At 50.6% G+C, this 13,931-nt stretch overlaps 1 protein-coding gene across 1 annotated transcript in view; it reads left to right on the top strand.

The window, feature by feature from the left end:
• HTT (huntingtin) overlaps positions 1 to 13,931 on the top strand; it is a gene marked incomplete at its 5' end in the record, with an annotated part of 180,967 nt that overhangs the window by 130,752 nt on the left and 36,284 nt on the right. Inside the window, 7 exons of the mRNA XM_023738001.1 lie at positions 1,664 to 1,871; positions 8,028 to 8,169; positions 9,778 to 9,957; positions 10,080 to 10,256; positions 10,542 to 10,618; positions 12,107 to 12,245; positions 13,494 to 13,616. Coding sequence (XP_023593769.1) covers positions 1,664 to 1,871; positions 8,028 to 8,169; positions 9,778 to 9,957; positions 10,080 to 10,256; positions 10,542 to 10,618; positions 12,107 to 12,245; positions 13,494 to 13,616 — 1,046 coding nt within the window. The remainder of the gene's footprint in view (positions 1 to 1,663; positions 1,872 to 8,027; positions 8,170 to 9,777; positions 9,958 to 10,079; positions 10,257 to 10,541; positions 10,619 to 12,106; positions 12,246 to 13,493; positions 13,617 to 13,931) is intronic.

The following is a 13,931-nucleotide window of genomic DNA, read 5'->3' as shown; positions in this document are numbered from 1 at the left end:
AGAGCTGCCTACTCAGCGGCCAGCTGTGGTCTGTCTAGGTCCTGACTTGTCCTCCTTACCAGAGCTGCCTACTCAGCGGCCAGCTGTGGTCTGTCCAAGTCCTGAGCGTCCTGCATCCTCCAGTGCAGTTCTGGGGAGCCACCATGTTTGTTTTGAAACCCTCTCTTCCCGTGACTTCTCTTTCATAGTCTCCTCTTTCCAACTTCTGAAAGGTCCATGCTCCCCGAGTGGCCATCCTTTGATGGCTTCGCAAGTCTTCTTTCTCTGTCCATCTCTCTCTCTGCTTCCCTCCCTCTCGTCTCTCGGTAGAATCATCCCCTTTGTGACTCTGGTCATTGCTTACGTAGGTGGGTGACCCTCATAATTGTGTATGTAGCCCAGTCACTCTAGTGTCTCCATCTCATTTCCATCCAGCTACTAGACATGTGACGTGGTGTCCTGCCAGGGCCTCCCTCGTATGCTTGAAACTCGTCACCTGGCACAGCTGTTTCATCCCCAGGGGTTCCTGTTCTTGTTCAGTAAATCAACATTTGTCATCATTGTTATGTGCCGTCTAGTCAGTTCCAATTCATAGCGAAGCTATAGGGCAGAGTAGAGGTGCCTGGTAGGGTTTCTTCAGCTGTAATCTTCATGGAAGCAGACTGCCACATCTGTCTCGTGCAGAGCACATCTGTCTCGTGCAGAGCACATCTGTCTCGTGCAGAGCACATCTGTCTCGTGCAGAGCACATCTGTCTCGTGCAGAGTGCCTGGTGAGTTTGAACTGGTGGCACTTCCGTCCTAGTGTGCCTACAGGTGGCTGTGGAGGCCGAAGGAGCTGGGCCTGCGTGGCTCTTGGGCTGTTGGTAGCGTGTGTGGAGCCCTCGTGAGCCCGGGAACTGTGGGGGAGCGCTGTTGGTTTTCTCTCTGGGCACTTGTCATGCTTGCCTGTGCAGCCTCTCAGTACTGTTTCTGCCCCTCAGTTCTTGGCAGGCAAAACCAAACCAAACCAGTGTCCATCGAGTCAGCCCCAGCTCACGGCAGCCCCATATGTGCAGAGAACTGTACTCCACAGGGTGTTCATTAGCTGTGGTCTTTTGGAAGTAGATCACCAGGCTTTGCCTCTTTGGTGTCTCTGGGTGGACTCGAACCACCAACCTGTCAGTAGCTGGGCACGTAACTGTGCCACCTGAGAACTCCTCTGAGTAAGCAAAGGGGCCGTTAGTTATGGCAGGAAAAAGGGGCGGATGGGTGACCTGCAGTTTCTGCGGTGTGTGGTAGCTGGTTCCCGTGGGGCTGCGCCGGACCGCGCACCTAGCCGTGCTCAGTGCTTGCTGGCCTCCTGCTGAGTGGAGCTCCCGTGGGCCTGCGTGGCCCGCGGCTGGGAGCGGGTGCCTTTGAGAGTTTGGTCCTGCTCAAGTGTTCCTGGAAATTCACTCAGTGAAGAGCGTGGGAGAGTAAAAAAACTTGCTTTCCTGGTTGAGGTACTAAATAAACAGAATGTCTGTTTTTTGCTTAGAAAAGTCACAGTTCTTAAGTGCCAAATGCTTCGGACGTGTGAGTGTAGGGAAGAGGTGTGTGCGGATCTTTCTGTTTAAAACCCTCACGGACCATGTAGCGTGGGACCGCCGCGACCAGCAAAGGCAGGTTCCCCTTAATCAGCTTTACTTCTGGTTTGTTTCTAGGAATGTTCCGGAGGATCACGGCAGCCGCCACTAGACTCCTCACCAGTGACAGCTCGGACGGCAGCTTCTACGCCCTGGAGGGCCTGAACTCGCATGTGCGCGCCATGATCCCCACCCACCCGTCCCTCGTGTTGCTCTGGTGCCAGCTCCTGCTGCTGGCCAACTACACCGACTACCGCTGGTGGGCCGAGGTGCAGCAGACCCCCAAGTAAGCTTTGCAGGGCGCCCCCCTCCTGGTCCAGGGGGCAGCCCAGGTGGTCTGTCCAGAGAGTAGCACTGACTTGGGATTTAGCCCCTCTGAAAACATTTTCACGTTCCAGTTTTCGTGAAGCTTGTGCAGTTTCTGCCGCGTATTCGTTTTTCGACTGTGGGCACCGTATTGTAAGAAACAGTATGCTCTGGGTGAAGGCGTTCAGAATAGCAGCCGTTGGTTAACGGGGCTGTCTCTGGCCCGTTCCCGGACACTGTGCCATCTCTGGGTTCTCGTCAGGCTCTCTCCCTCCACGAGGCCCTGGTGCCTAAATTGGTTCCGTAGCCAGATGTTTTGCAATGCCTTCGCTCCATGAGAAGTTAAATGTGGTTCTGCTTATTCTTAGGTGATGAGTCATTATTTAGCAACATTTCAAAACTGCTTGGAAATACCTTTTTTTAAAAAAAGAAAAACATTTATTAAGTATGTAATCGTGGGTGGGTGACCCTCTTTTTGCCAGAAGCTGTCAGGTTTATGCCTCTGTTTCTAGGTGCTCACTGGCTCAGACATCCACCCACACATGTGTAAGTAAGAGCTGTGAGCCCCCAGCTGAGTCCTGTGCAGTGTTTCTGGAAGGCTCGAACCCACACCACAGGCAGGGAGCCGCAGAGATAAAAGACGGTGAGGGCCTGGGGCTGAGCCACGCCTGCTCGGTGTGGACAGAGTTAGCTGTCGGAGGCCATGGGTCCGGTGCGAACAAATCCATCGTTGCTCTTAGCTGGGGAGTCCAGTGCTGGTAGGCGTCACAGCTCGTCCGCTCTGTGCTGTGTGTTACCGGACATTAAAAGGAAAAACAGTAGCTGTTTCCTGCCCTCAGAGGGCTGATAATTTAGTTGGGGCAGACAGACCGGTGAGAACATGTGAAATACTTGGAGAACTTTTTTTTTTTTTTAAATTGTACTTCAGGTGAAGGTTTGCAGAACAAATAGTTTCTCATTAAACAGTTAGTACACATGTTGCCCCATGACAGTGGTTAACAACCTCACGACATGTCAACACTGTCCGTTCTCAACCTTGGGTTCTCTATCACCAGCTTTCCTGTCCCCATCTGCCCGCTAGTCCTTGTCCCTGGACTGCTGTGCCTCATTAGTCCCGTTTTGTTATATGGGGCTGTCCAATCCCCGGGTGAACAGTGAACCTCGGAAGTGACTTCACCACTGAGCTAAGAGGCGTCTGGGGGCCATACTCTTGGGGTTTATCCAGTCTCCTTCAAGCCAGTAAATCTGGTCTTTTTGTGTGTGTTAGAATTTTTGTTCTACATCCTTCCCCGGCTCTGTCCAGGACCCTCTGTTATGATCCTGGTCAGAGCAGTGAGTGGTGATAGCCGGGCACCATCTAGCTGTGCTGGACTCCGTCTGGTGGAGGCCGTGGTAGCTGTGGTCCGTTAGTCCTCTGGACTGATCTTTGCCTCGTGTCCTGTTCTTAGAGAATGTTTTTGTTGTTATCTGCCAGCAAGTTGGCCCCTGACACACAGCGACCCTATGCACAACGGAACAAAACACTGCCCCGTCCCGTGCCATCCCCATGATCGGGTGCAGATCAGACGGTTATATTTTAAGCATGTTGTATTGACTGCAGACTGTATGAGCTGCTCCTCCTAGCTCTAGAGAAAATCAGTGTCTTCTAGCTCAGCGCCGCTTAAACTGCAGTGTGGCTGGTTAAAATAGAGAGTCTGATCCCGCAGATCTCAGGTGGAGCCTGGAAACGGTGTTTCTGCCTAGCTGCCAGGTGATGCCATGGCTGCTGGTCCCTGACCCCCACTTTGAGTTGTCCCTCTGGCTCCACGGAGCTGTGAGCCGAGCAGCGTCTGTGAGTGCCATGGCTTCCGTCAGCTCCAAGGCTGGAGGGGGCTCTGTTTTCCCAGCCCACCAGGGTGCCCCATGCCTTTCCCTTTCTGTGTGCGCTTTGGTCTTCTTTGTGTTGGTGGGATTTAACTCTCACTTGAGTTTCAAGTTTGAAAAGCCGTTTGTCTCGTAGGTGTTCTCCGCCGGCTTTGGGACCTGCCTGCTCAGGCCGTCCTGTCCCTTTCTGACACGCGTGCCTTTGTTTACTCTGACGTTACGTCAGAAACCACTGCTGGACCCGGGAGCCGCGTCCCCTGATCTGGAATAACAGAAATGCTTGACGGGTGGTCGCGCTTACAAGAATTACACCAGAAGTGAATCTAGTCTGGAATCAGGCAGACGTGCCCACTCAGGTGCCTGAGGGCTGCAGTTTGTCACGAATGTGGTGGTTCACTCTGTGACCGTGTCTCTCCACCCCGTCTGACCCAGTTTCCCTTTTTATAATAGCTTATAATACCCCCTTCTGTTATCCTGAAATAAAATTAAGATTCTATAAGCTGTCTATACTTCTAATTTCATAAACATATAATGTCTTAAAGGAGCCCTGGTGGTGCAGTGATTAAGCACTCAGCTGCTAACCAGAAGGTTGGTGGTTCAAACCCACCAGCCACTCCACGGGAGAAAAGAGTTGGCGATCCGCTCCCGTAAAGATTACAGCCTTGGAAGCCCTGCGGGGTAGTTGTGCTCTGTCCTGTGGGGTCACCATGAGCTGGAATTGACTCCGCAGTAACAGCAACAACAAGCGTAATGTCTTAACGGTGATGTGAAGATGAAATCAAAAGACAATGATATATGATAAAATATGTTTCTTAGTACTTCAGTGTTTAAAGTCCCGCTGGTTAGAAGGGAGGAAGAAGAAACCCACACATGCCCAGACGGTCCCCCAGGAGCAGATTGTAGGACAGTGCTTCTCACGCGGGGCCTGGGGAAGGGTCCGTTTCTCTCATTTCCAAAAGGTGATAGAAACGAGTTACTGAAAGTGTGAAACGCACCATACAAACCACTGTCTTTTATTTTTAGACGCAGCAGGCATACAGCTGCTCTGTCAGATCCTCGCACAGGTTCTGAGTGGCTCCCCAAACCCTTCCTGTGTCTGCGCTCACCCTGCCGCGCACCCTTCTCAGACCAGCCCGGCTCCCGGGCCCCTCTGGGGAGCCCTGCTCCAGAAAGCACATGGCTATCCCAGTGGGATCTGACCTTGCTTGGCTCCTATTTTCTGGAAGACATAATCCTAGATTTACGATTTATTTCTGATTGTCCCCCCTTTGGGTGGAAATGCCGGGGTCCTGCATGACCAGCAGCACCGTGGGTGTGGTGTGGCTGTGTGTGATGTGTCAGCCGCTTCCCGTCTGCCCCATTCTGAGGACTGCATGTACAGTCATCCTAGATGGGACTGTGCACTCACTGTCGGGATACGCCAGCGTCCATCCTGAGTCTCTGGCGTCGCGCTGGCACAAATTGGGACTCGGTTTTGGTTGACATTGGACCTTCTTTATGTCTACCATCAGTATTTGAATTGCAAACACTACCCTGTCTCTCTTGGAGGCTCTTTGCCCTATAGCTATATTATTGCAAAACGGAAAATTACAGAGTCAACATAAATCATGTGGGACTGAGTGGGTGGCTGACTGAGGAATGGCAGAGCTTCTGTGGGCTGTTCTAGTGACGTGCACTTTACAGTCCAGTAAAATGCACCCTTTACATGAACATGGTCAGGTTTCCACCACCACAGTCAAGAGAGAGACCAGAACCATCACTTCAGAAATTGCCATATTTCCCTGTCGTCACCCCCTTGCTCTGCCCCTAGGTCCTGGCAGCCACTGGTCCATGTTCTGTCCTGTCTTGGTCATCTTGTGCTGCTATAGCAGAAGTACTACAAGCGGGTGGCTTTAACCAAGAGAAGTTTATTCGCTCACAGTCTAGTAGGTTACAAGTCCAAATTCAGGCTGTCAGCTCCAAGGGAAGGCCTTTTCTCTCTGTCGGCTCTGGGGAAAGGTCCTTGTGATGCATCAGTCTTCCCTCGGTCTGGGAGCATCTCAGCGCAGGAACCTCAGGTCCAAAGGACGCACTCTGCTCCTGGCACTGCTTTCTTGGTGATATGAGGTCCCCATGTGTCTCTGCTCGCTTCTCTCTTTATATCTCAGAAGAGATTGGCTTAAGACACTCTCTGATCTTGTAGACCTCATCAATATAACTGCCGCTAATCCATCTTATTACATCATAGTGATCGAGTTTACAACACATTAGAAAATCACATCTGATGATAAAATGGTACACAATCATACAATACTGGGGATCGTGACCCAGCCAAGTTGACAGATATTTTTGAGGGACACAGTTCAATCCATGACATGTCCTTATAGCTTGACCTTCTCCAGAATGTCCTGTAAGCGGGACCGCGCAGTGTGGAGCCCTCTGGGGCCGGCTTCAGCAGAATCCATCTGAGACTCAGATATTGCACATGTCAGCAGCTGGTTTCTGGTCATTGCTGGGCAGCGTTCCATCGTCTGGAGGTACCACGGTTTGCTCATCTGCTCACTCACCGCTTGGAAGAGAAACAATAGTTTAAATTTTTTCTTTATCTATAGAATTTTTTATGCCAGTTCACTTCCAAGTCCTGATGGGTTACAGGAACGCCTGATACATTTCAGAATATCCTTGCCCTGACGTGACCTCCGTCACGATCACACCTCGGCAGAAGGTGGCCGAGACTCTGCCACCAGGGCGAGGCCATTGTCCTGGGTCAGACCCTGAAGTCGGCGGGGCAGGAGCGTTCACTCCTGGCGTCTACGGTTGGAAGTGTGGCAGAAATGGGGTTTGAGATGTTTGGGTTAGAATTGAGAGTCTTGAAGTTTGTAATTCCCGTTTACTTGAAAAAGACAAAGAGAGAAGAAGTAAGTATGAAGTGAAATAACCCTCAAACTCAAAAAACCAAATCAGTTAATTGCCATCAAGCTGACTCCAACTCATGCCAACCCCATGTGTGTCAGAGCAGAACTGTGCTCCATGGGGTTTCCAGTGGCTGAGTTTTCAGAAGAAGATCGCCAGGCCTTTCTTCCAGGGTGACTTGGGGTGGACTGGAACCTCCAGCCTTTCGGTTAACAGCCAACAGTGTAACTGTTTGCACCCCGCAGGGACTCTGAAATAACCCCGCTTGTGTGGAATTAGTTTTGCAGAGCTACTTCTATCAGCCAGTGCAGACTTTTAATCATAGTAGATACACTGCGGGCAAGTTGTTACGTTTAATTGGTAACTGAACGGTAGAATATGAACCTTTAGAGGTTTGCTCTCTGGCAGTGGGCAGGTTTTTTGTTTTTTTTTTCCTTGAGTTTCCAAAAACATGTTTTTTGTTTTTTAAATTTTATTGTTGTACTTTAAGTGAAAGTTTACAATTCAAGTTAGTCTCTCATGCAAAGATTTATATACACATTGTTATGTGACCCTAATTGCTCTCCCCATACTGTGACAGCACACTCCTCCTTTCCACCCCTGATTTCTCGTGTCCGTTCAACCAACTCCTAACCCTCTCTGCCTTCTCATCCCACCTCCGGACAGGAGCTGCCCGTTTGGTCTCACGTATCTACTTGAGCTAAGAAGCACGCTCTTCACGAGTATTATTTTATGTCCCATAGTCCACTCTAATCGTTGTCTGAAGAGTTGGCCTTGGGAATGCTTTTAGTTCTGGGTTGACAGAGAGTCTGGGGGCTGTGCTTTCTGGGGTTCCTCCAGTCTCAGTCAGACCATTAAGTCTCATCTTTTTACTAGAATTTGAGTTCTGCACCCCACCTTTCTCCTGCTCCATTGGAGACTGTCTGTTGTATTCCCTGTCAGGGCAGTCATTGGTGGTAGCCGGGCACCATCTAGTTCTTCTAGAACAGTGGGCATTTTTTCTGACAAATTAGAAATGGGGAATTCCCCCAAACAATGGCTGCATTATCAACGTAGCCAGGGTGATTCCGTCTTCAGTTCTGAAATCAGAGGGCCAATGGAATGGACAGTTTTTGTAGAAGGGTGGGTTTCGCCTTTCAGTCACGCATCTGAGTTTTCTGCCAAATCCTCTGTTTTCTTTAGTTTTCTGTATGTGCTTTATCAGCGCTCAGGAACACATCACCGAGGGGACGTATTACCCACTAGTCATTCTGATACGGCAATGTTTAACATAACTTGTCTGTCTTAGACCTAGAATTAAACATAATCATCATCAGTGTTTTGAAAATCAGCCCACTGTTGTCCCAGCAATATTGTCAATGCAGTCTGTTGCTTCTTCCAGGAGATGTAGTCTTTCCAGCACCAAGTTACTCAGCCCTCAGACGCTGGGAGAGGAGGACGATTCTGACCTGGCATCCAAGCTGGGGATGTGCAATAGAGAGATAGTGAGAAGAGGGGCGCTCATTCTCTTCTGTGATTATGTTGTAAGTTTGAAAATGTGTGCAGTTGGGGGTGGGGGTGGGCAGACACCCCTGGGTAGGCGATGCTTCCTGCAGACTGTCTCAAAACCAGACCCACTTCCCACCGTTCCACACACCCTGTCAAACTAAAACCCATGTTCACGTCTGCTCTGGAACAGAGTTATGAAACCAGATGTGGCCCTGCGGTCCCCGAGGTTTCAGCTTGTCTGTAAAAGGTTTACTCAGCTGTCGTTCATCCAGCGAGTGTGGCGGCCACCCTGCAGACGTGGTGCTGAGCACGTCTGCTGTATGGACGGGAGCTGTGGAGTAATGATCACTGCAGTAGTAGTAATTTAAAAAAAACAAGTTGTAAGTGTTAACTGTAGTGGCATTCTGATTTTTTTTTAATTTTATTTATTAATCTGTACAAAAGGCATTAAATGGTCACTGCTGCATTTTAAAACAGATTCTTGTTTGAATGCCATTCTTTTTTAAAAAATAACTTTCGTGTCGTTTTTAACCATAAAACTAGTATCCCATGTTCACTGTTGCATTGTGGCCAGGTTTAGTGCCTTCCCGCGTCTGTGTAAAAACAGACGTTTCTCTGGTGCCGACGTGGCGTCGTGTACGCGACACAGCAAGGCCTGGTTAGCCATCCGAGGCAGAACGGAGTGGGCTTCTGCAGCTGAACTCAATGTCGTCACAGTTGTTCTGTTGTGACAGCGGTTTACGAATATCCTCTTTTTGCTTTACATTCTTGATGTTGAAATAGTTTTTCCGTTTTGTTCCACTTTTGAGAAATAATATAATCATATAATGCTGTTTTTTCACAGACATGTAAGAAAAAGAAATGTTACTTTTTAAGTTAATACTGTCCAATGATCTCAAATGAAACAATAGTAATTGTTACCCGGATGTCAAGGGATGGATCAGGTTTTACAGTTTCTGCCTAGAAGGATGATTAGATGAAAAGGCAGTGCGTGTATTTAAGAACGGAAATTCGTGTTTCCTTAGGAATCTGAGGTGAAGAAGTGCAGATCTGTTCATTCCAGGTTCAGTGTTTTATTAAAGCTGTGACAGTTACCGTGAGCTCTTTTCTTCCACTGAACTGTTACAAAATTGGAGAGAGAGGGATCCTGCCATCAGACCTCGGTGGGCCACACTGAGGCCTAGCAGGGCAGGAGTGGCTGTGGAGGGGGTGTCACTTCTCACATGAGTGACAGGGCTCCATGGCAGGCTGCCTTGCGTGAGCCGCCCTATTCCCCCACTGCCCCTAGACACCACGCTGAACCCACAGACAGCATCCCCATGGGCGGGGTCCCCGTGTACAGTGTCCCTGTGAACGGCATCCCCGTGGGCAGCGTCCCCGGGGGCAGGGTGCCCTTTTCTCCCTCCAACCTTTGGCTCTGTGCTGGTGTCTCTTGGAGTGGGAGTGCTGTACCATGCCCCCTGCAGATCTGACTGCTGGGCGGCCGCTGGTGCCTTGACGACTCGGTCTGTAAACCCTCAGCTGTGTTCAGACAGTCTGCACGTCAGCGAGGGCTGAGATCGGGATCTGTGTTTCCTCTTATGTGACTTTAGCATCTCTTCCCGTCTCCTGGAAAACAAGTCTCTCGCTCACTGTCTCCTCAGTGTCAGAACCTGCATGACTCGGAGCACTTGACATGGCTCATTGTGAACCACATTCAGGATCTCATCAGCCTGTCCCAAGAGCCTCCGGTTCAGGACTTCATTAGTGCTGTCCACCGGAATTCTGCTGCCAGTGGGCTCTTCATCCAGGCGATTCAGTCTCGCTGCGAAAACCTTTCAACTGTAAGTCTTCATCCTGCCAGCTAGTGCCAATTAAGAGTTTTCTCTGCCTTAAAAAAAATTCCAGTTTCCAGTTGGCAAAACAATCTGCACTTGTTCCTTTCCTCCTCCGGAACGCTCGCCAGCCGACCACGCTGAGGAAGACGCTGCAGTGCCTGGAGGGCATCCACCTCAGCCAGTCAGGTGCCGTGCTGACGCTGTATGTGGACCGGCTGCTGTGCACCCCGCTCCGCGTGCTGGCTCGCAGGGTCGACACCCTTGCCTGTCGCCGTGTGGAAATGCTTCTGGCTGCAAACGCACAGGTTGGAAAACAACACGGGTGTTGATTCACGGTGAAGGCTCAGCAGTGGGGACAGGACGGTGGGTGGTCCCGCAGGCACGTTCTTCACGTGGCCACCGATGGAGGCGTATGTCACACGTACAGCTCACCGCCCCTCGTGGCTGATATGACTGTCTTTGTGCTTACTTCTAGTCTGCCTTTGCCAGAATAAGCCCCAAGTGTCGCGATTCATCCTTTGTGAGTGAGCGTGAGATGAAGGTGGTTGGCTGTGTGGCACACACCCACCGATGTCCTCTTTTTACCACAGAGCAGCATGTCTCAGCTGCCACTGGAAGAACTGAACAGGATTCAGGAGTACCTTCAGAGCAGCGGGCTAGCGCAGAGGTAATGCTGGGAAGACAGGCCTGCCTTGCTTGTGTGCCCCAGGATCTAAAAGCGTGGGTTAATAAGGGAAAGAATTCACAGGACAAGATCCATACACTCGATAAATGGGTTTACCATAGAAGTGACTTCATAGGAAGCCTCCCTAAATGACAAAAAAATAAATGGCTCTCACTTTACGAGAATTGAGCTGCACTTCCGGCCTGTGGCAGCAGCCGGGGGTGCCTGTGCTCCGGCTGGGCGTTTCTGTGCGTCCCCTTCTCTGTCCCGTGGCAGATGGGAACAGGCGCCCCAGCTTTACCCGGGCAGAATGAGAGCGTGTAATCTCACAGCTAAATCAGGGCCATCAAATCTGAAAGACCTGCGGCAGACGTGGCAGGTTCTTGACATGCAACAATTATGTCTGCAACTTGGTAAAATCTTCTCTCTTCATAGCTAGTCAGTCACCTAATTTTGTTTGCAAAATCTTTTAGAAGCCTTTACAGAAGTCATTATATCTTGTACGTGAGTCTATTTCCATGACTGCAGCAACAACAGAAATTAAGAGAAGCTTTTACCTTTTTTCCTCCTTCAGGGGGGAAATGTGTGTGTGTGTGAATATAATTACTGTGCTGTGAGTTCGTCTTGAGTGTAGCTTGTGGATGGTGTGTTCAGCGGGACGGGGCATAGTCTGGAGGGCACGCCACAGTCGCAGCTGATTTTTCTGTATGCAGGGCTCAGCACTGTTGTAATTTGCATTATGTAGCAGATGGGGTGAGGTCAAGCTATTATTATCTTTTCATCCTAGACTTTGTCTTCAGCCCAGATGAGGAAAATTACAAAACATCTTGGGCTGGATGTGGCGATTCTTTTATGAAATGACCATAAAAATGAACAAAGAAAAATTAACAAACCCCTTGAGGTTGAGTCAGTTTCCGATGCACAGTGACCCTGTAGGACAGGGTAGAACTGCCCCGTAGGGTTTCCAAGGCTGTAATCTCTACAGAAGCAGACTGCCACATCTTTCTGCCGCAGGGTGGCTGGTGGGTTCAAACCACGACCAATTCGGTTAGCAACCGAGCGCTTAACCACTGCGCCCCCAGGGCTCCAGTAATGACCCTAAACTGGTGTGCGTTGGGCCTTGTTAGGGGATTAAACAGGAGAGCTCGTGCACTTGGTCTTGGAGCAGAGTGTCGCGTCTGCATCCCTAAAGAGCGCCCTCATTAGCTGTCATGCCAGGCACTGCCTGTTGTAATATCTGAGCAAAAATGAAATTTCTGAAACATATTTATGGGGAGTAAACTGTGGTTGTTAACAGTAAATCAGGGCCTCAGTTTACATCATGACCTGCTTGGGTGTTGAGAAAATAGCTATGAAGAGAAAGTTTTTAACCAGTTGCATCTGACTTTAAGAAGCCACTGTTATTTCTTCCTTACAGAGTGTATTTCTAGTGCCCTTTTCTGCACAGCTCGGACGGAGCCTAAAAACGTCAACTGTGTGTTTGCATTTCAGACACCAAAGGCTCTACTCCCTGCTGGACAGGTTCCGTCTCTCCACCGTCCCTGAGTCACCAAGCCCCTCCCCTCCCGTCACTTCCCACCCGCTGGACAGGGATGGGCAGATGTCCCTGGAAACAGTGAGCCCAGATAAAGTAAGTGTCCAGCACGCGCCTGTCTGTGTGTGTGTGTGTGAGTGTGTGTGAGAGAGAGACAGAAAGACACCAGGGCTCACTCTGAGGCACCTGTCCTTGTGTGAAGGGTGTGGTGGCCTCTCTCCTGAGGGCTGCAGCCTGCCCCAGCTCCTCCCCAGCGACGCACTGGGTCCCACCTCTGAGCAGGGGTCTGTGGCCAGCCCAGGTTGTCAGCGGCTCTGGTTGGGAAATGGGGTGGAGACATCAGCATCAAGAAGGGTGGTAGCGAGAGGAAACACTGACTTGGAACTCCTAGGACAGGAGTGTGGACGTGAGGAGATGCTCGGCCGTGGCCTTCAGGACCCGTGAGTGCACAGGCCTTTAGTACAGGAATGTGGAGAGTTCGGTGGATGTGAGGAGATGCTTGGCCGTGGCCTTCAGGACCCATGAGTACACAGGCCTTCAAGCATGTGCTAGTGGCAAGTGCTCCCTCTCCTTGCACTTTCTGGCCTCCTGCATGTGGACTCTGCCATGTTCAGGGACATTGTTAGTGGCCATCATCCTTGCCACTCACACTTCATAGTTGGGGACTGTTTGGGGCCCTGCATGCTGCCAGTGCCGCCTGCTAGGGGGCTGGCAAGTGAGCCAGCTTCATCTTCCCTCCAGCCTCTGCAGGAAGGTAGCCTGATTGGTAGAGCTGAGATGGTTTCCTGTCTTTTCTCTTTTACTGAATTTGAGATGATAGGAAAAGAATTGGCTGAGTACTCCTTAGTACTCTGTTTCCTGGAGAGAGTTCAGTGTAAACGTGAACTTTGGTTTAAAAAACAACAGCCCATGCATGGAACAGTGAAAACCCTGGCCTGAGTTCTCCGCCTCTGTGCATCGTGCCCCCCCCACTCCGCACAGGAGCTGAGGGGAGACGAGTAAAGCAGCTGATCCCAGGAGAGGGTGATGGTGTGGGGCCAAGTGAGGGGCCACCCTCCCCGAGTTTTAGGGGTGACAGGTGTCCCAGCTGGGGAACAGTGAGTCTGAAGGCACAGCCTCTGTAGCAGTCTGTACTGAGAAAGCCAGCAGCCCACATGGGCAGCCAGAAGTCTCATATCACCAAAGCTGCACTCACAGCCCAGGTTGGGGAGGCACCCCCTTCTTTGGTCTGGAACCCTAGGATGTGAGGGGTGGTGGCAAAGAAACAGAAACAGCCCATTGCCGGTAGAGTGGAAGCACCTTGCACGCCCTGCCTGCCTGCCTCCACCATCTTCTTCTTTCCAGGACTGGTACATACGCCTTGTCAAGTCCCAGTGTTGGACCAGGTCAGATTCCGCGCTGCTGGAAGGCGCAGAGCTGGTGCATCGGATCCCTCCCAGCGAGCTGGGTGCATTCATGATGAACCCGGTGAGTGTGAGTGTTTGTGATGGACTTGGTGGCGTCAGTGATGGACTTGGTGAGTGTCTGTGGTGGACTCAGTGAGCGTTCTTGATGGACTCAGTAAGTATTCATTCATGATATACTTGCTGAGCGTTCATAAATCTGGTGAGTGTTTGTGAACTTGGTGAGCATTCGTGATGGACTCAGTGAGTATTCATGATGGACTCGGTGAACATTCATTCGTGATATACTTGGTGAGTGTTCATGAACTGGGTGAATGTCTGTGATGAGCTCAGTGAGCGTTCATGAACTTGGTGAGTGTCTGTGATGAGCTCAGTGAGC

The sequence above is a fragment of the Trichechus manatus genome, unplaced genomic scaffold (genome assembly GCF_000243295.1).
Source record: "Trichechus manatus latirostris isolate Lorelei unplaced genomic scaffold, TriManLat1.0 scaffold00111, whole genome shotgun sequence".
NCBI lineage: Eukaryota > Metazoa > Chordata > Mammalia > Sirenia > Trichechidae > Trichechus > Trichechus manatus.
This window is presented reverse-complemented; position numbering and strand designations above follow the sequence as displayed.